Genomic DNA, 22,185 nt, shown 5'->3' on the forward strand with positions numbered 1-22,185 from the left:
GAATAAGGTAGATTTTGCCATCGGATCTCCACCACTTAACACAGAGTAATTTTTCTGATGAATGGTAATGAATTTGAACAGAATGAACAGAAGTCTCAAGTTGGTGATGCAGGTTCTTGTATTTTAATTTCCAAACATGAAACATGATTAATAAATTACCAACATGGTGATACAGATAATATACAAGTCAGAGCTCTTGGGTGAATGACACACAGGTCTCCCGATAAAGATGACATTGCTTATTCACAAAACTGTCTCTCAGATCTTCCAGTAGAGTTTGTGCTTTGTGAGAGAACTTCAAGGCGTGTGAACAGTATTTGTTCTCCCGGAGTCTGTCTTTCATGTCATGTCATAGGGTTTTACGTGCACATTCAGAACAAGCTGCTGTAACGCACGCCTGTCGTGGGCACAAGAGCCGGCCTTGGCCGGCCCCTTTGTCCAAGACAGGAAAGGTGGGGGGGGGGGGAGAGATGGGACCGCCTGCACTGGCAGGTGCAAGGGAGCACCAGCAGTCCGATTGAAACGGTAGCAGGCGGGTGGGGGTGGTGGTGGTGCTATGGAATTTTGAGTGGAGCCATTTTAAAGCCAAAGAGAAAATGGTGCGCAGTTTTGTTGAGTAATTTTGGCGCAATTTTGAACGGTCGGTCGAAAGGTAAATGATTGAGCTAGTATAGGTTTTGAATCGAGTGTAGCTCGTTAGTGAGTCGAGAGTAGCTCGTTACTTATCGACCTTTATGATGCTGGTTGTCTCCCTAGGTTGTCCGTAGGGTCCTGATAAGGACCTGACCTCTTCTGGTCGTGGCATGACAACCCCGAGGAGACTCGTGCAATTGTGTAGACACTGGCAGGCAAGGCGATTTGTTCCGGGGTGGTCGAAGCGCTGATGTTGGTTTGGTCTTCAGTTTCCTCCTCATTGACACCAAGTACATTTCCCAGCAGAAAGTATTTGGGGATTGGGTGGGGCGGCCGATATTCTTTTGTTCGGCCTCCCCCGGGTGCATTGCAATTGTGTACTCGGAACCGGTATTCTTTTGTCCGGTTCCTTATTAGAGCACGTGCTGGGCCATTAAAATGTGGGGCGGATGCATTGTTATCATTAGTCAATGCATCCTGTGTGCTGTTTCGGTGAGCATGTTGTCTGTGTGTAATCCTAGTTTGGTGTTTAGGTTGTACCTATTGTCTTACGTCCCTATTCTAATGTTTCCAACGGTCATCATGACCACCCCTCCCCCCCCCCCCCGCCCTTGCGTAGTTTTGTTAACACAATGGCGGGGGGGGGGGGGGGGGGGGGGGATTAGTCTATTCTAAATATCTAATTTGAAGGGCGAGCTCTTGTAGTGTATGTATTGGTTAAAAAAGCCTAGAGCTTAACATATTTATTTTACCAGTCAATGAAAGAGAGAGAGAAAGGAGAGAAAGATAGTTAGCTTATTGTCTTTCATGGGTAAATTATCCTTATTTATAAGACGCATACTAAACACGTATCTATGTAATATACAGTTGTCAAGGTGTACTCGTTCAGACGCCTGCAATACCCGTGGAAACAATTAAATTGCATTGTATTATATTGCTCGTTACATATTTAATTAGTGCTTGACACTAATTGGTTTGATTGGCATGTCACTAAGTGGATACCATGGCAGACGTCAGATTATCAATTAACTAATTGGAATTAATGCACATGTAAAAATAAAGATATAATCCGTATTGTTATAAAGTTGAAGTTTAGGACTGTGACAATACCTTACAATTTTGGCAAATGTAAATTCTTATTAGAGTTCCCCTACTTTTTTTGAAGAGTATATAACCATCTCAAGTTGAAATTTCATCAATCAGTCTGTCTTTGATTTAAAATCCAACCTATTGCTTGACATTTTACTAAAAACTTCACATGAGCATAAGGAATCATGAGTGTGTCCTCATCTTCCTGTGTACATACACCTTGTGGTAAGATGGCATTCTGGCATATTTCAGAATTCTACAAGAAATATTGTCAGATGACCTTTTTTAATATGATATTTACTAAGAAGCTCTTAATGTATTTTATAGGAGTAGCTTTCTAAACAAAGAAGACATCCTCACAATCTGGTTGGTAGGAAGTTCTAATGTCATCTTTCATATATATTGTTCTGTCGTAGTTATCAAAGATAACTTCCACCGGTGTCACAACCTAATGCCTCTGATCATGTCATTATACCTGGCAGTTATGAGGTGGATTTCTACACCATACATAGACTGTTGGTCTCTCATCGTGAGAAATTTACGTGTGCTGGGGCCCAACACACGAATACGTACAGGTACAGACGTAAACCACAAACAGGTCAATCTGATATCAAATTATGATTAACTAGGTCTAGAGACAGTCTCGGCATTACCAAAGAGGAAGGAAGGAAATATTTTATTTAACGACACACTCAACACATTTTATTTTACGGTTATATGGCGTTGGACATATGGTTAAGGACCACACAGATATTGAGGGAGGAAACCCGTTGTCGCCACTTTATGGGCTACTCTTTTCAATTAGCAGCCAGGGATCTTTTATATGCACCATCCCATAGACAGGATAACACTAGCTGGAGCGAGAAATTTACCGCAGAGAGTCCTGACTCTGTATCTATCATCAACGTAATAATTGGTTTAGTATATAGTTTTCTTATAGCCTGTATTGCATGTTTGTTCTACTATTCAACATTTTTTAAAATGTGATTTTAAAAAATAAATCACCCAGTGTATCAAGCACAATGCTTCGCACCGCATGCCGAAACTACATATAATGCACTTTTCCATAAACAGAACAGTACATACCACGGCCTTTGGTGTACCAATCGTAAGGCACTGGTTGGGACGGTGAAAAACCGAATCTATCGAGGGTGATCGATCATGGGAATCACAACTCAGGCGAGCGCTCTTCTTACTGAGCTATCTGTCCCGTCCCACCGGTGTTTGTAGATCCTCCCTGGCCACAAGGGGGAAGCTCCTGACTTGGGTCCATATCTGAAAATGCATGTAATGGGTTACGGTTTGTAACCTATGTGCCAAGTTTCGTGCTTTTAATCAAAACTGCACAATATTTTTGATAGGCACCCCACTAAAACGGTGTGGGGAACATTTGTAGATTCTCCCTGGCCACCAGGGAGTGCTCCTTACTTGGATTCAAATTTGAAACTGTTTGTAATGGGTCAAGGTATTCACGTACCAAGTTTTTAACCAAAAGTGCACACTATGTTTGTTAGCAAAGTGCACACCGTGTTTGTTAGCCGCCGTTAGAACCGTCCTGCCCACCAGGGGGCGCTCCTTATTTGGGTCCTTATCTGAAAATGTTTGTAATGGGTCAAGTTATCTATGTGCAAAGTTTCGTACTTTTATCCAAAAGTGCACATTGCAGTCAAATATTGGGTGTTAGCTGCCCCATTACGAAGGATCGTTTATATTACGTGATTGGGATAATCAAATGCTACTTTGTTGAAAAGAAATCTGTATCAGTGCCCAGAGGCAACTACACGTCGTAATCAACCTAACTACTACTACTACTACTACTACTACTACTACTACTACTACACAAAGGAAAAAAGCACCTAAACATTCAATATTTCCTATTCAGGGCTCGTGCTTATAAAACTTAAAGTCTAGACTTTAATAAAGTCCAGACTTTAACATAATGCTATTTAAATGGCGTTGCCATGATGTTAAAGTCTGGACTTTATTAAAGTCTAGACTTTAAGGTTTATAAGCACGGGACCAAAAGTCGTGACTGATTTCACTAAACACTCACTTGACATATATAATATAAAAAAGATTATTTGAAATTTCACAATTAAGGACACAATCATAGGCGTCGGATGTGCGTGTGTCTGTGTGCAGTGTGTGTCTGTGTGCAGTGTGTGTGTGTGTGCGTGTGTGCAGTGTGTGTGTGCGTGCGTGCGTGTGTGCAGGTGGCACATCCCTCAGAAGCTGCGGGGGACAGAGTATGCAATAACCTCCCACTCTTATTTGTTTTATAGGAATTACATATACCGAGTATAGTGAATCCTTGCCTTTTCCAGCCAGAGCACCACGAATGAAATACCAAAGGTAGTGATATGTGCTATCCTGTTAGTGGGACTGTGCATATAAAAGATCTCTTGATTGCTACTAATAGAAAAATGTAAGGAGGTTAATTTTCTCTCTGAAACTATGTCAAATTACCAAATGTTTGACATCCAATAGCCGATGATTAATAAATCAATGTGCTCTAGTGGTGTCGTTAAACAAACCAAACTTTTCTTTGAATAGCTAAAGGCATGTATTGAATACACATATAGCAGGCCTGTCTTACATGTCTAGGCTTATTTCTACTATCCTTATTTAGCTTCGTCAGATTACTTATCACGATATACTCGTCACTTCCGTTGCAAGATGTTCAAATCTTATATAACGACATCGTGGTGAGAACAATATATAATAATATTATTCTTCATACCACACAATCTCTAAACAAAAGAATGTGAGATAGGCGACCGACATTCTTTATGAAAAAAAAGGTAGTGGTATTTAAAAAAAAAAATTATATAAAAAAATAAATAAATAAAAAGCCTAGCTGACATGAATAGACCTCTCATTTAGTAACTGCGCCCCCACCTGCCCGCCCCAGTTATTGGCATCTTCCGATGCAAAGGTAAATATTGGCAATGATACTTAATGATAATAAAATAAATAAAGTGATGATCAATATAAAAATTCAAGGTTTAAACAAAAACAGTGTAAAGAACTGTGCAAAAATACAAATACAAATATCACAGAATTTTACGGATACTGAATTTTACTCTAAACTTCAATGTGTGCTGTATTGGCCATTCTCAAAGAGAATGTTACACCCCTGCACCACGGTGAGGTTACAGCACGCGCAGGGGAGAGAGAGAGAGAGAGACAGAGAGAGGCGCACATCACACAGAATCCTGAACGACAAAACCGTAATACATGGTCAGGGCCGTAGTGGTTAATTCTATGAATCTCTGTCTAGTGCCTCATCTATAAGAGGTAGGCCACTCCCGAGGAGATCCTTTACTGGAAAGTACATACCTCTTGCACCGCCAAAAAGAGGACTGCCATATATAAATATAAAAACGTTTATAATATGCACTTGATACACGGTAAAACAAATCTCTGTTTAGAACAAAGATAACTGTTTAGAACACTGTATCTAAAGAACGTTTAACTCGGCGCGCAAACTAATATTTATTCATTCATTCATTCATTCATTCAATTATTCATTCATTCGTGCAGCGCGTAATCGTCGCAGGACTGCTAGCGAACACAACTGCTAGCAAACACATTTCAAGTGTTCTTCCGAACCCCTCCGATGATTTACGAAATGCGTCCGGAGTTTTAGACCAAATCATTGTTTATCTTCAAAGCGCCGCCTGAAATCGGCTAAAATTACACCTGTCATTAACTTCCTGAAAGTTTAAAGACGTTATCTGAGGAATGTTGATTTCTTTTACTGCGAATTTACTGACATTTTACGTAAGTTTTAATGCAATTTTGCTTGATGAATATACGATAACATGTTTCAAACTAATATAAATCTGTAAATGTCATACTCGGACACTGATACTGTAATATTACTACTCAGTCTACTGACCCGCCTACGGCTAAGCCACTGATGCTGTTACTGTACAGGTAGACCCGGGTACCTGAGCTAGTTATAAATAGAAGCAGAAGATGACCAATGACACGATATTGTAATTAGTATAAGTTGTTCAGTAATATCAGTTGAATATTCAGTTTTATTTGTAAATTTTATCATTTAGATTATTGATAATAAGTATTGACACCTGGAAGTTGTTTCTAAGGTAAGGCTGGTGAACTTACCTTTAATTTAAAGGGACACACCCTAGTTACGTTTATTTGTTAACCATTACGGTGTTGTTTTTCGCTATTAAACCCCATTTTTCACAAATAAAATTGCACTTTACTTACATTTTATTATTTAGAATACACATTTCCATTCACCTGAAGTGCTTTTTTGGTAATCCTGATGTTTGTAAAACCACGAAATGCATTTTTTGCATTTTTTCACAAGACGTGTTGTCGAGAAAAAACTGTTAAGCAAGCGAGGTCCAATCTATTTTTAGAGGGGATATTTCCATTTCAATGTCACAGACGTTGGTATATCATGTGACCGTTATCATTTTGGTTCGGTTTGTTTTCTCGTGCACGGTTCGCACAATCAACATCCGATTTGTTGTTCATTTGTGAGATTTTTCTTCACAGTTCGTGAACATTTTCAGTAACAATAAAGTTCAGACAAGTAAGTGTCTCAATACAAAACGTTACAAACCCTTAAAACCAATAATTTTGCTAAGTCTTACGATATCTGGAGAGGGGATACAACCAGGACAGAACAGTTGGAACATGTCCAGGAGAGGTGAAACGAAGGCATCCCAAGTCTGTGAAATTTGTCGTGACGTAGGCATTGTTGTGCTTCGAGCGACATCTACCGGTGACATCAGAATACTAACTTTCAAAATTATTTCAAGCAATTGGGACATGAGGATTCCCATGGTATTTATCGATATAAAACCTGCTTTTTCACTCCATTTGATAAAAACGTGATCTAAGTGTGTTACAGGTTTGTAGATTAACCAAATTATAATTTATTTTCGCTGGATGGCACTAGGGTGTGTGGCTTTAAAGATAAGGCCTAATACTTGTAAGCAGTTAGTTGGTCATTCTCCATGTTTCCACAGACACACACACACACATTCCACCCCCACCCCCCAGCTCAAGCACTTTTTTCCCCGGGGGAGCATAGCCTAGCATACAACAAGCATTTTTTAAACATACTTTTTTATAACTTTTGTAATGTAAACTGTAAGCAAATGGAACTAATTAAAAGAAAAACACACAAAATGTAATAATATTTCATCATAAATCTTGTTCAGCACAATGTAAACATGATACGTCAATGGATATTCCAGAGGCCAATTTCGCTAATTTGCAAAAAAGTGTCCCCTCTTCACCAAAGCAAGATATAATACTTTAACAAAAAACTAAAATTAGCACACTTTTCTTTGTTATCTTAACTAGTTATCCTCCAAGTTTTAATGTGTTTGGTTAAACTGTGTATTTTTAATTATTAAGCAAATGTGTTACCCGTCTGTTAAACTATCCACAGCCGGGCACAGAAACACAGAAATGTTGAAAATATTATAATGTTGTCACATACTGACAATCAGTTTACAACTAATATGTCCTATAGACAATATCATTGTGTAGTCTTTGTATTTATTAATATAAATACATCAGGCCCGTAGGAACTGGAGTAGAATGTGGGAGGAGCGGACCTAGGGGCTTGTTCTCCATCCCACACTTGAAGACAAAAATGTATGTTTTAAATTTTCACTACCCCATATAAATAAAGATAATATAAAGATGAAAATCTAGTTTGTATCCCTCACTAGAGACAGTACCCCCCCCCCCCCATACTTCAAATATCGTTCCTACAGGCAATTTGTAGAGGCTGAGGTTAGGAACCAGTTCCTTTTATCTTTAGGATTTTGTAATCATGATTTCAAACCAACTGTTTCAGGTAGTTTGCTCCACATACTGACATAAAACACATTTGTTATTATATATTGGAATAAAACAAAAATAATTACACTATATCCAGTGTTATTTTCTTTAATCATTCATGGAGGAAGAAGGAAGTCCTGGTGAAAATATATTACAGGTAAAACAAAACAAAATAATATATGATGATTATTCCAAGTGGTAACTATTGTAAATTTTGCTTTAAATTGCCAGATGCTAAAAGTGATTACTTATATTATTTTATGGTAACAGTCCAAAATTAGACAACCAATTGTTTCAACCTCTGCCAAAGGTAGCAGGCTTTCTGCCAGAAAATAATTTGAGGGTACGTAATAAAAACTAAATATATCCAAAGGCATATATTGGGTGGTTATGTGTTTGAAATGTTTTTTATTGGACATTTTATTTCATGCACTTTTACTATTTTTAAACAGTAATGCTGTTACTATAATCTATCTAAAAAAAAAAAAAAAATCAATTAATTTCCGAGATTTTTGGGTACATACATGTAATTGTACCCTCCGTACCCTCTGACAGAAACCCAGGCTAGGTAAACAATTATTTTGTGTAGAGTATTTTTAATATGACATACAGAAAGCAGTGAAAAGTGCAATTTTATTATGCTTTAATAGTGGACATTAGCTTTAAAACTAATTAACCATCATTCCTTCTGGCCACGATACATATGTTGTTCCTGCCAAAGTGTTAGCATTTTAATTTTAATGCCAATATACTGAACTGACGATAAACATTGTTAACTAATGTATCAGTTCATGTTCTGGATCTGTTTTGTTATGAGGTTAACAAATCAACTAGATCAAGAGATGTTAGTATGGAGTCGTTATGGGCTGTCGGTGAAAATTAATTTGGTAATTATAGGTAAATAAATGTGGACTATAAATATTTATATGTGAACAAATTGCAATACCTTTATTTAATATATATCTTAAGTACATACTTGTCTTTCATTTTCACATTGTAAATGTACCAAATTGTCATGTTTATGTATTACATTTATACTTTTGGTTTACAACTGTCACACTAAAAACATTTGGTCCATAACTATTTAGTCAAGTATGAGGCAAAATCTAGACTGAAAATGATTTATGCTCATTAAATCTTTTTTGCGATTTATTTATTTTATTTTTGGCATCAGTCTTGTTTATAATAGCAATATGTATGCAAGTTTGAGATTCCGTGTGCGCTATGAAAGAAAAAACATCTTTAAATTAGTGGCGAGAATTTCATAAGTTATGTCCCTTGGTATAAAAATCCCGGTCAATCATAATTACTTTAATAAATCAATTGTTTTACTTACGGTGGTTTAAATTTATGTTAGTGACATAAATCTGTTCTTTAAAATATTGCACATAATAACATATACATATAAATGGTGTTTATGGCTGATAAAGGGTTACAAATTAATAACCTATATTTGGGAAAATAATTTTACCAACTTTTGATTTGCAACTAAGGTGCTAGAGTCACGTAAACAAATTTATTCATCATTCTAGTTGACGAAAACTACCGATTTTTAACGACTAAGTCGGTCATTAATGACCGTAAAGCCGTAATCGACATGTAGGTTTTCAGGGTCGCGTTTTTGGCGAAATGATAAAACGCGTTTAGAGTTTCGGCCCTTCGCTTGGTGGTCGCTACATAGCCCGATAACTGTCATTCGAGAGCTAGACAGACTTTTGTTTGGACAGTTATGATCACTCTCTGAGGCAGAGATAATTAACTGTATAGTGAAAATGCAGAATTGAAGCCTACTATACAGTAGGAAAAGATTCCAGCTCTAATACAACAATAATCCAATGTTTGATTCTAAATACCATTACATTGATAATTTTCGAGTTCTCTGATAACAAATATTACAAACATACTAACCACTAATACACACACTACAGGAAGAAACCCGTCAGCATCTACGTATTTAGCTGGAACATTATTGAAAGTGGGTGCTGCATGAACATCAGAGTACTCGTGCTAAGGGAAGCATAACTTGCCTCCCCCCCCCCCCCCCCTATATAAAGTTTGTTCTATACCCCTACTAAAATTCCTGGGGGGTTTTTCACCAGACATGAGAGGAAAGAAAGATTTTAATACATATTAATATATAGTGAAACTTCGATAACTCGATCTTGAAGGGGGTGAAGAAATAGTTCGAGTTTCAAGGAGTTCAAGTTTTTCGAAATTAATATAAACGAGTTCAGATTTGAAACTGCATTGCAGCTGGTTGCGGCATTGCAGCTAGTTGATTTTGCTTAATATTGTAAGAAGCGTGCTCTTTGCTGCCTACCTCTGAACTCTGAAAACTATGCGTCCCCAGTTGAAAGGCAAATTAATATATCAGTCACCTCACCCCACGCCACCCCATCTCATCCCATCCCACCCCAGCTGTTGGCATCTTTGATGCCTGTGGTACATTCATTTTGCGTATATTGTAAAAGTAAGTAAATAAAACAAAAAAGGTAGCATGTCTATAAAATCACAGAACCAAAATTATGTTTCCCATGATTAGTATCAAGTATGTCTATTCAACAAAAACAATATATATAACAAAACATTTTCTGATGGGTTCCCATGATCACAAGGCATGGAATCAAAAATGTTTTTCCCATTAAAGTGTGAAATCCTATGGTCTGATGATATGTGTTATTAAATGTTCTAGTTTGACGGCTTAACAACATTTAACAAATTATTTTTGTTTTAGGTTTAGGTACATCAACATATTGTCTTGCCTGTATGTGAACACTTGAGAACAAACAATAAGGACCCACCATGAGTAGGGACGCTGCCTACAGGGTTGACCACCTCCAGCAGGGTGGTCCCGGTAGAGGGGAAGAGATCCCATTGTATCAGAGTAAGTCGTACAATTTTACCATAATGCGTAAAGATTAAAGGCGCAGACCCTAGTTTCAGCCCGTAAAAATGGATACTAGGTTTAGTTAATCTACAAACCTGTAACACATCTGGATAGAGTTACAACAGAATGAAACAAGGGTCTGACATTGAAACGGTGAAATACCCTTAAAAATAGACTACAACTCGTCTCCATACTTCTCAGATGGACGTGCGTTTTTAAAAATATTGTAAGTACATTTTATGGTTTTAGAAAGACCAGGATGACCAGAAACACTGTGGATGTATGGAAATGGATAATCTAAACAATAACATTTCAAGTAAAGTATGATTTTTTCGGTTATCAAAAATGGCTCTAATAGTGAAAAAATATGTCTTTAGTGTTTAAAAACTATGGTCTGTCCCTTTAAAAGGCTTGGAAAATACTTTTAAAATGTCATGGAAGATCATCATAAATTTCTATTGATAATAAATTAAGTGTATACATCAACCATATTATTGATTTCAAAATACATACAAATTGGTTCTCAATCATTTCTTTTATTTTCAACTGAATTCTGTAGTTATTTACTAGCCCAACATTGAATATTACTAGCCATGGGAGTGGGGCTACCATAATCTAGAAGCTCTGTATGTTATTGATTTCAAAATACACACAGATTGGTTCTCAATCGTGTCTTATTTTTAGCTGAAAATCAGTGTTTGACAAATGTTTTAGAAAGTCACTAGCCCTCACAAAGCTTTGGCTAATGCCCTACGTATTATAGTAATACCATTGATAATCTCCTCTAGCCCAGCAGTGGCGGATTTAGAAAATAATAAGGGGGGTGGTGGCTGGATTGGGATGGAGTGAACCGGCGGGGGCTTACGGTAAAGATAACATTAAACGTCACAGATACAAAAATATTATTTTCTCTGTGACATCATGTTTAATGTGTTTTTGCTAAAAAAAAATGGCAAATGTTGATCAGTACAGCGACTGCGATTAATTCGCAAAATTCATTAAATATATGTTTGGAATGAACATTTAAAAAAAATTGCCCAGGTAGGGAGGGGGTGGCTAGCCACCCTATTCACCCCCCCCCCCCCCCCCCCCCACCCCACCCCCCAATCTGCCACTGCCCAGACCAGAAGCGAGGACCAGTGGATTTGTTGAACCCTGCTGAATTCTGTTTTTATTTTTATCTCTCCTTTTTTTTTCTCTCCAGTCCAGTCAGATTATGAAGATCCTCCAGAACCCGTTCCAGCCCGGCTACACCGACGTTACACTTCTGAAGCTGGCAGTAATTACCCGCCTCACCAGGCCGGTAACATGGACAGACGGCGGTCCTGGGGAACCATGGATGACATAGCCATTACTGCTGAATTACTGGAGAGTCTGCCCAGCCGACAGCTAGGTAAGATCAACGATTAAAGGGACAGTCTCACCTATCACTGTATCAATCAGTCAGGCCATTAGGAACGATATTTGAAATCAGTTTTAAACAATATTTTATTACTGCCACATTTGGTTTAAACAATATTTATTTCTGTTTGTATTAACAGATGGGATTGGTCAACAGGCATAGACCTTTTGCTACATTATCCAACTGAAATGTTAGCTGGTCAACATGGATATTTTTAGAAAGTACAAGATGTGCATTTAGTGTTGAAAAATGTAACATTTGCAGTTTTGGGATCAGGCAATGGGTGTACGCCTATATTAAGCAGGGCTAAATCTGCTACTCGCCACATTTTAATTACAATTGGCAAATTTCATTTTAATTTGGTGAAACACAAGTGTGTAATAATTGATATTTTGTTGGAAAATAGCAATAGGTTTTACATTTTTTAGATAATTTGGCAAAATTTTCTGATTACCCAGAGCTAGTCCTGTTAAGGCCTCTCCCTAAATATTTACAATACAAAATGTTTCATTTGCGGTCTAGATGACAAAAATAGTAATTTAATATTTACAAACAGAAACAATTAAAGAGACTGTCCTGAGTTTCCTGCATTGTAAGATGTTTCCAACTAATAAAATCTTTTAATGTGTAAAAATACTCAATAAATATATTATCTTGTTTAGAATATCAGTGTCTGTATATTCAATGTGTTTCTGGTTGTGTTAATATTTGTAAGAAGCCCAGACTGGATTTTGTCTTCAAATTATTTTGTATGTACGAAAAAACCATGTTTTAAGAAATAAAATAAAATTTAACCTAGTACAAATACTAGAACGATAAAAAAAAACTTTCAATATACAGCCACTAATATTTTATGCAAAAAAATATATTTGTTATGTAATTACAGTCATTAAAAAGTCTCTGTTAGTCAATAGCATCTTAAAAATTGCAGCAAACTCAGGACTGTCCCTTTAAACACTGGTCTTCATAGACAACTGGGATAGCTGAGGACAGACAGATAGTCCAGATAGCTGAGGTGTGTGCTATGTCAGTGTGCTTGAATTTCATTTGATTCATTTCATTTCAACTTATTTTCATGCTTATATCCAATTACAGTTCAAGTATGCTGTCCTGGACACACACCTCAGCTATATGTATCCTGGCTGTCTGTTCAGGACAGTGGGTTAGTTGTTAGTGATTAGTACCCATTGAGTCGTTAAAACTCAATCAGGGTGGGAGCTGGTACCAGGCTGAGAACCCTGTATATGCCAGCCTTATGACCGATGGCTTAACCACGACACCACCAAGACTGGTTCTTTAATTGGACATAAGCACACAAATAAAAAAAATTAAAAGGAGGGTAATTACATTTAAAGTTGGATTGGCTAAAGAAAGGTATTAGCAGGAGAGGTGGTTATAATGAAATAACAATAGCCAACTTAAACATTGGACACATGTAGCTATCAGTCACACATCATTGACCCCAGAAAGGTGAACAGTGTTCAGATCTGTATTCTGTAATATTCTACACTGTCTAATTTAGCTGGATTGGCTTCCTATAAAAAGACCACATGTCAAGTGTAACAGTGTCATAGTTGATTGAACTGACAGGCTGCATGGGATATTTTGTCCTTTTCTTTCAAATCTGTTACTGAATGTTTTAATGGTATTTCGTGTGGACACCTACAGTAACTGTTTGGCAAAATGTGTGAATGAGATGGAAGATGAGGAGAACCTACTTGTGGCTGTGGACATATTATTGAAGATTCTGAACATTTTATTCTTTATTGATCTCTGTACACTCAACTTCATGACAGGATCATATTACAAGATAAACATCTGGATTCCAAAACTGTTGTGTCAGGAAATAAAAATTATTTGACTCATGAGAAGAATATAATTATGTTCAAAGCAATGCAGAAGTTCATCACTGAAAGTAAATGGTTTGGTGTATGATGAATACATATCCTCTCTCTCATTATTATTATTTAAAAAATATTCTCTCTCTCTCTCTCTCTCTCTCTCTCTCTCTCTCTCCCTCCCCCCTTGTGTCTCCCTGTCTGTCTTTGTCTCTGTCTTTGTCTCTGTCTCTGTCTCACACTGTCTCTCCTCTCTATGTCTGTCTCTGTCTCTCTCTCTGTCTGTGTCTCTCTCTCTCTCTCTCTCTCTCTCTCTCTCTCTCTCTCTCTCTCTCTCTCTCTCTCTCTCTCTCTCTCCCCCTCCCCCCTTGTGTCTCCCTGTCTGTCTTTGTCTCTGTCTTTGTCTCACCGGCCTCGGTGGCGTCGTGGCAGGCCATCGGTCTACAGGCTGGTAGGTACTGGGTTCGGATCCCAGTCGAGGCATGGGATTTTTAATCGAGATACCGACTCCAAACCCTGAGTGAGTGCTCCGCAAGGCTCAATGGGTAGGTGTAAACCACTTGCACCGACCAGTGATCCATAACTGGTTCAACAAAGGCCATGGTTTGTGCTATCCTGCCTGTGGGAAGCGCAAATAAAAGATCCCTTGCTGCCTGTCGTAAAAAAGAGTAGCCTATGTGGCGACAGCGGGTTTCCTCTAAAAACAGTGTCAGAATGACCATGTGTTTGACGTCCAATAGCCGATGATAAGATAAAAAATCAATGTGCTCTAGCGGCGTCGTTAAATAAAACAAACTTTACTGTCTTTGTCTCTGTCTCTGTCACACACTGTCTCTCCTCTCTATGTCTGTCTCTGTCTCTCTCTCTCTCTCTCTCTCTCTCTCTCTCTCTCTCTCTCTCTCTCTCTCTCTCTCTCTCTCTCTCTCTCTCTCCCTCTCTCTCATTTTCTTATATTCCTTTCTTTTTTACATAAAATGTTGGTTTTAAAAATGAGATGTCTTTATTATTTCCCTACCGGTCCAACCGGAGGAGATATAAGTTTTATCTCTGTCCTGTCTGTCTGTCAGTCTATCCTACATATAGTTCTCTGGATGTTTGTTTTACAATGCCCTGAGATATTATGTGTATAGCTTTATCACATACTGTTACAGATCAAGTTTGACTTTCATGATGATTTACTCATTTTTGGCAGAGTTATGGCCCTTGAACTTAGGAGATGCAAATATTTGTTTTCCGGATGTTTTTTTCACAATGGCTTGAGATATTTAGTGAAATCCCATACATTTCTGACAGTTAAATGCTCATTTTACTGCTGCAAATGGTTTAATTAGCCAATCAAATTTCACGTTATATTCACAGTGAATTAGAATTTTAGTTAGTCAGAAACATCTTACAATTGCTGCCAGCTCAAGAATGTCCCTTTAAAATAACGGGATTTTTGTTGTTTCAGAAGACTAGCCTTGGTAGTGTTTTGGTTAAGCCATCGGACATAAGGCTGGTATGTACTGGGTTCACAGACTGGTACTGGCTCCCACCCAGAGCGAGTCTTTAACGACTCAGTGGGTAGATATAAGACCACTACACTCTCTTTTCTTTCATTAATCACTAACAACCAACTATCCTGGACAGACAGCCCAGATAGCTGAGGTGTGTACCCAGGACAGGGTGCTTCAACCTTAATTGGATATAAGCATGAAAATAATTAAAATGAAAAATGTTTCAGAATCTCTGACGAGTGGCAAGCATACGTTGCGACACCGACACATGCGACACAAGTCGTATCACGGCTCAACCCGCGGACCGCATGTAGTCGACCAGACGGATGCTATCGCCATGGCGTTCGATGAACCGGACATGGCTGACCGCACAGAAGAAGAGATCGGCACACTGCTGCGGGACATGACGACGACACTTTCGAGCAAACGAGAAATTAAGTAAGACTAGTATTGTAAAAATGTCTACATAATTATATCGGGTAGCTCCCCCACCCACCCCAAAACTGTACCCCTCTTTACTGATTAATAACTTCGAAAGTATTTAATATTTTGCACTTAATATGTTATGGATGGGATGTAGCTCAGTGGTAAAGCGCTTGTTTGATGCATGGTCATTCTGGCATCGATCCACATCGGTGGGTCCATTAGGCTATTTCTTATCCCGGTCAGTGCACCATGATTGGTATATCAAAGACTATGGGATGGTGCATATAAAAGATCTACTAATGGAAAAATATAGCAAGTTTTCTCTCTAAGACAAAATTACCAAATGTTTGACATCCAATAGCCGATGATTAATAAATCAATGTGCTCTAGTGGTGTCGTTACACAAAACAAACTTTAACTGATATGTTATGGGTATTACCCATTTGTGGTAAAATTTTCAGTTGTGCAGATCGAATGTCTTACAAGTAGTGACAATCAAAAGTGCATGAGAATTAAATTAATAATTCTTTTTTTATTATTATTATCTCATTGCCCTCTTTCTTTTCTCTCCTTTGAATTTCATCTTATTTCTTGCTGATCAGGGACCTAATTCACTAAAGTCTCCCAACTTTGCGATATCGCAGTGCGATGCAGAAAGACTTTCAAAGAGGATGCTTTGTTGTCTAAAAAAGCCTAAGAGAGCTTTGTGAATAAGGCCCCTGGCATGAAAATAAATAAAATGAATAAACAATGAAACATTACTTGTTATTTTGGTTTATTTATCTAGGAGAAGAATTAGCTCCAAGAAGCGCAGTCCAGGACGACTAAGAAGGTGGAAATATTCTCGTGCCATGGTAGGTTTTCCAAGCCACAATATTTCACGGGAACAATTGCTCTGTTCGCGTGTCATTTACACAACTTTAAAATCACAAGAACCGCAAATCGGTTACGTGGTGAACAATTACATTCTAAAATTAAAACTACCATATATGAGTAATGAAAATGAACATGAGTTTATGTTTTTAAATACATTTGAGCCACCAAGGTAGCACAGAACCCATAGTTCAAGTGTTTTAGGATTAGATAGGCCTAACTCATCGGTTATGAGAACTATATTCACATAACCGAACAATCGGTTACCTTAGTAAACCTCATGTGAACTGATGTCCGGTTACCTAAGATTTCGAAATATTGTCCCCTGGTTTTCAGTAATAGAAATACGCAGAAATCTTTACTAATCCTCCGGACAAATACATCTAGAAATCTACTTGTCTGCCAATACTTTCACTTGTCCAAATAACTGGTTTATTTTTTATTCAAGTATCGTGATGATGTTTGTGATTACTAAAAATTAAACTGTACTGAAAAGTTTTACTTGTTCACTGGACAACCACGAGGCACGTTTTGCTTGTCTGAATATATTTTCACTTGTCGGGACAAACGGACAAGTGCTTATTTCGAACACTGGTTTTTGCTTGGGTATTGTAAGCACACAATGAGATACTGTTTGTAAAAGAAGCCAAGTGTGTATGGCAAATATTTTAACTGTTCTAAACAGTCCCACCTTTACTCTTATTAAGTATTTATTGCAGGCTTTTATTTGTTTAAACACTCGGAGGAGTGAAAAATCACTGAATTTAAAGATTGTTTTGTTTAACCACACCACTAGAGCACATTGATTAATTATTCATCGGCTATTGGATGTCAAACATTTTGGAATTATGACACACAGTCATCTGAGGAAACCCGCTACATGTTTCCTAATGCAATACGGGATCTTTTATATGCACTTTGCTACAGGCTGAAAAGCACATACCACGGCCTTTGACCTGTTGTGGTGCACTCGTTGGAAAGAGAAAAAACACTGAATTTGGTCTCCCAATAATTTTGTACATAAGAAAAAATGTATATTATGAAATAAAATTTGACATACTACAAACACTAGTACGATTAGAAACATATTTAATAAACACCCCCTCGTATTTTATGCTAAATTTTTTATTTAATGTGTAATATTAGTCATTAAAGCCACTCAGTCACGGATGGTTGACCTAATTAATGACCCAACAAAGTATTATCTGCAAATATATACATTTGATTTGTACCTAAAAGTACTTTATTGAACCATTTACATAACCACCATATCCCACTTATTATTGATATTTTATTTGGAGAGCAGAGGTGTGACGTATTAATTTTGATTCACGTGACTGGCATCACCAGAATAACCGCAAAATGATATACCAAGCTCGTGTAACATAGGATAAATAGAAAAACCCCAATGAAAATAAGTTATTAAAATTAATAAAAAAATGTATTGAATGATAATAAGCTTTTACATTAATATATTTTAGTAACAGAAGCATGTTAAAACGTCGACAATCCTGACTAGTTAGGCCTTTGCATCTATAGCTAAATGTATTGTTAGTCATATGTGAAAAAAAAGAGTAATAATAATAATAAGTAAATAAATAATTATTTAGTAGATTATCTGAAAAAGAAACTAACTACGGACAGTACAACAACTAACAACAGGGCTTGAACTTAATGATTTTTTCACCGATTGCAATTTTAAGTCTGCTTACGTAAATGTTTTAAAAAGTGAATTTTACTGCAAGTAAATATGACTAAAAGGTTATTTTGCTCTGTGTAGTCATATTTCAAATGCACAAAATTGCAAGCGGCAATCAAAATCACAATATATTTTTTCTTTTATACCAGTAATGCTGAGACCACTCCCGGGTCCCCCTCTAAATTTATGTAATGTTTCTGTAGCAACCACCCCCACCCACTCCACCTCGACTTGATTTTACCAACATTATAATAATAAATTATTATTATTATTCGTCTGCTACTACCTTTTTGGGGTGAAAGGGGCAGTGTTTTATCTGGGGTTATCGCTATAAAAATGCAAGATTAACGTGTGTGCACACACAAACGGCAGGCTGAACTGGATTCAACTGGATTAAGTTATAATTAAGCCAACCTTTGGACGGCAAAACATCCAACAGTACACTGGGTTTTTTTACGCTATACATTAAACCGAATGACTACTTTGCAAATCGGTCAAAATAATTTGCAACTGTTTGGCTAAAAATGACTAGCTGGTTGTAGGCCACAATGGTGATGCTAGAAAACATGTTACCCATTTACGAATTGAGCACTATAGAGTTGTAACCGTCTCTGCTAAATTACATGCATACACACCTGAAGTGGTATCGTGTACGGTAGCTTCATAAATAAAAAACCCCAAGACACAAATTATTGTTTTAAATCATAATAATAATTTTAAAAAAAAACCAAATTTGTGAGTTCCATGTTCCGACTGTTTATTATTTTATTTCAGCGTATTTGCCGTTATTTTGTCTTGAAATAATATATTTTTAATTATCTGTCATGTACATAGCTGGCCCCTCATTTGCCAAATCTCTGTACACAGAGGTCGTTTATATAGAATTCAAGAATACATTATATGGCTGTCCTTTATATAGCCTAATACTATGAGTGTTTTGCCATACATTTTATGACTTTTCACAAGCAGAGTTCCAAATTTTAAAAATGAAGCATGTCATGAAATTCCCCAGATCGTGGTTCAATTAAAATGTTTTGGATGATACAGTAATAAGGTTTGGTATTCCAAATGAATGTAATTTCCATTTATAATCCATATTTAGAGAAATAAGTTCCACTAAATCCGTGACTGAGTGCCTTTAAAACGTATGTTAGTCGGCAACATCTTAACACTGGCAGTAAACTCAGGAGAGTCCCTTTTTAATATGTGTCCGAATGTACTAAACTCTGTGATTTGAGACAATAGGAAGGTGACATCTTCATAAAGATGGCTACTTAAGCAAGTTTTATAACATGCAATATTTGCTATTTGTTTCTGTAGGCATGGCAACACTTCAAGTACAGCATGGCAGAGATGATGTATTCCATTGAGCTGTGGAAGTCAGACCTCAAGAAGATCGAAGGCCATTTTGGAACCAGTGTCTTGTCCTACTTCCTTTTTCTCAAGTGGCTTTTCCTCATCAACATTCCCATCTTCCTCGTGACCTTTGGCTTTGTTGTCCTGCCACGAGTGCTCCAGCGCTGGTTTGAAGACACCCCTGCTGGCTACCCAAACGCATCCTTCACTGGAGTGGAGCTACTCACTGGCGCGGTCAGTATCTAGATCTTACTGTGAAGTTTTAATCATTCAGGGCTGTATCATGGGCATCGGAAGATGTCTGACACATGGCTCACACTGGAACAAATTTGGGTTTAGCCATTTTTCAGAAATGTACAGTATATTACCTTAAAAAAACCTTAAAATGTGGCTAATTTGAGGAATATTTTATTAGCCAAAGTCTAAATTTTGTAGCCATTTTGTATAAAAATTGGCTATTTGCTAATTTGACAATGTACAGGGTGAGCCTTGTGTCAGCAACTTGGGTGGGAAGACATTCCCTGCAATTGCCCACAGTAATCGACAATGCCGTGGAGATTGCTATGGAGCTTTTAATTCTCTGCATCATTTTTTTTGCCTTGGACTATATTCATTGTTTTTTTAATGGCATGTTTTTTGGCCGTGGACATTTTCTTAATTGCTGGGGTTAGAAGACAGTTATGTATTCCCCTATCAACTGGAGTGTGAATGTTTAATCTTTAGAGTTGTGGGGAGGGGGGGGTCAATTGTACCCCTGTTCTCCCACTATTCCAACACAATTTCAGTCCAATTCATTTATTTCCGTTTATGAATTATACAGACATGAATAACAATATCAACATCAAGAAAAAAAGTAAAAACAATACATGTTATAATGGTTACAATATCCTAGCACAATTATAATTTATATACTAGTAACAATATTTAACAAGTGACAGTGTCATTAGGTAGGAGGTCTAGCAACTGAAAGTAGAAGGCATCTTTGTTCAAACGTCTCATAGCAATGCTGCCCTATGATTGAAGCAATGCTGCCCTATGATTGAAGCAATATGTGCTGGGCAGAGAAGTAGAAAGAATAGTTTCTCAGTGTCTGTTAACTGAATAAATGTTTGGTTTAGTTGTAGGTTTTTTTATAGTGTTTCTGCATTTTGTAAGGCCTCGACATTTTATTGAAAAGTGTAATTCATCTTCCATACCAGAGTTGCAGATTTTGCATACCCTTTTGTGTTGTTCAACATTTCTGTTCCTACCAATTTCAGTTTCAAGTCGGTGGTGCACATATTCTTATTTTTGTTATGGCTTGCCGAACATTTGCATTTTTAACATTGTCAAGATATGTTGCGTGTGTGTAGGGGCGGTCAGTATGTTTATAGTAAAGTTTTTTGTTTTTTTTATGTAGATATTTTGTGATTATAGTACTGTTGGTGAGTAACTGTGTTGAAATATGATTTTTAAAATGTATGCCGTTTGTGGCCATGGGCTTTAACAGAGAAGTATCAATCCCATTTTTGTCACACATTATGTTAAAATAGTTGTGCCAACTTGTTTTGTTGGCATCTATCCCTTTGCTGCATTGTACACCTGTTTTATTTAGCCTAATATAACTAGTGGCTGCAATTGTTTTTTTTAAAACCCAAAGAATCGAGGTACAGTAATCTAGAATTCTTAGTCACCAGACAAAAGACTACGTTAACTGTATTTTTCATATTAGCCTCCACTAATTGTGGTCCAGTAATTTAAGTATTTAGTATTAACAGGAAAATAACTGAACTAGTTGTGCTGTCACATAAAATACAGTGTGTTCATTAACCTCTTTTTTTTTCTCTCTCTTTTTTTTCCAGTTCAAATTATATATTATTTATTGTCCCCAGAAACATAGGTGATGTCAGGGTTAGGGAGCCCTCACAATGCCAGTCCACAGTAAAAAGGGGAACAGCTTTTTGTATAGAATAAACTTACGAAATGATGATAAATGTACTTTTTTCTCCGGGCAAAAAGAAACCTTATCACACCTTTTTTGGGAGTGTAGACTTGTTTCTAAATTTTGATCCGATTTCATCCATTGGATTATGGCTAATTGTACCCATGTGAATAATATGAGTCTTTCTGAAAAAAATGGTAATTCTTGGCATAAAAAACCACATAACAACAGATGCTGTATTTGATTTTTTATTACTCTTTGCTACATTTCACATTTACAAATGCAAAGTCCAAAAATCAAACCTCAACTTTAAACATTTCCAAAAGGAAGTTCAACATAGATATAAAATTGAAAATTCAATCTACCAGGGAAGAAATAATCTGCATCTGTTTAATAAAAAGTGGGTATTGTATCAACCGCTCTTTGATAAAATGTCCAATTAAATGTCTTTGTGGCTTTGCTCCCAGCAGTTCATACCTGTTTTAGGACTCTTTTTATATACATAGTAATTGAACAGGTTGTTTTTTGATGGTATTACTTTTTCTGTGACTGGGAAGCTGAGGGAATATACTAGTATGAATAATGTATGTATTGGTGTGTGGGTGTGATCAATTAAATTAGGTGTGAATGAATGTTTAAAAAAATATATATATATTTACCATTCTATAATATTCTGTTTTGTTGATACAACTTCCTGAGTCCTGTTGATCACCTGTCCTCTGTTTCCTCC

At 37.0% G+C, this 22,185-nt stretch overlaps 1 protein-coding gene across 2 annotated transcripts in view; it reads left to right on the forward strand.

The window, feature by feature from the left end:
* Positions 1 to 5,402: 5,402 nt before the first annotated feature.
* Positions 5,403 to 22,185, forward strand: part of LOC121380169 (transmembrane channel-like protein 7) — a 44,994-nt gene continuing 28,211 nt past the window's right edge. Inside the window, exons 1-6 of one of the 2 annotated variants that reach the window (XM_041508967.1) lie at positions 5,403 to 5,505; positions 10,292 to 10,441; positions 11,649 to 11,837; positions 15,408 to 15,618; positions 16,394 to 16,460; positions 19,499 to 19,768. In XM_041508967.1, the coding sequence (XP_041364901.1) occupies positions 10,360 to 10,441; positions 11,649 to 11,837; positions 15,408 to 15,618; positions 16,394 to 16,460; positions 19,499 to 19,768 (819 nt within the window). In that variant the 5' untranslated portion in view covers positions 5,403 to 5,505; positions 10,292 to 10,359. Of the gene's footprint in view, positions 5,506 to 5,716; positions 5,835 to 10,291; positions 10,442 to 11,648; positions 11,838 to 15,407; positions 15,619 to 16,393; positions 16,461 to 19,498; positions 19,769 to 22,185 lie in introns of those variants that run through there. The other variant, XM_041508968.1, reaches the window with a different exon arrangement.

This window comes from Gigantopelta aegis, chromosome 8, assembly GCF_016097555.1.
Source record: "Gigantopelta aegis isolate Gae_Host chromosome 8, Gae_host_genome, whole genome shotgun sequence".
In the NCBI taxonomy this organism is placed as follows: Eukaryota; Metazoa; Mollusca; class Gastropoda; order Neomphalida; family Peltospiridae; genus Gigantopelta; species Gigantopelta aegis.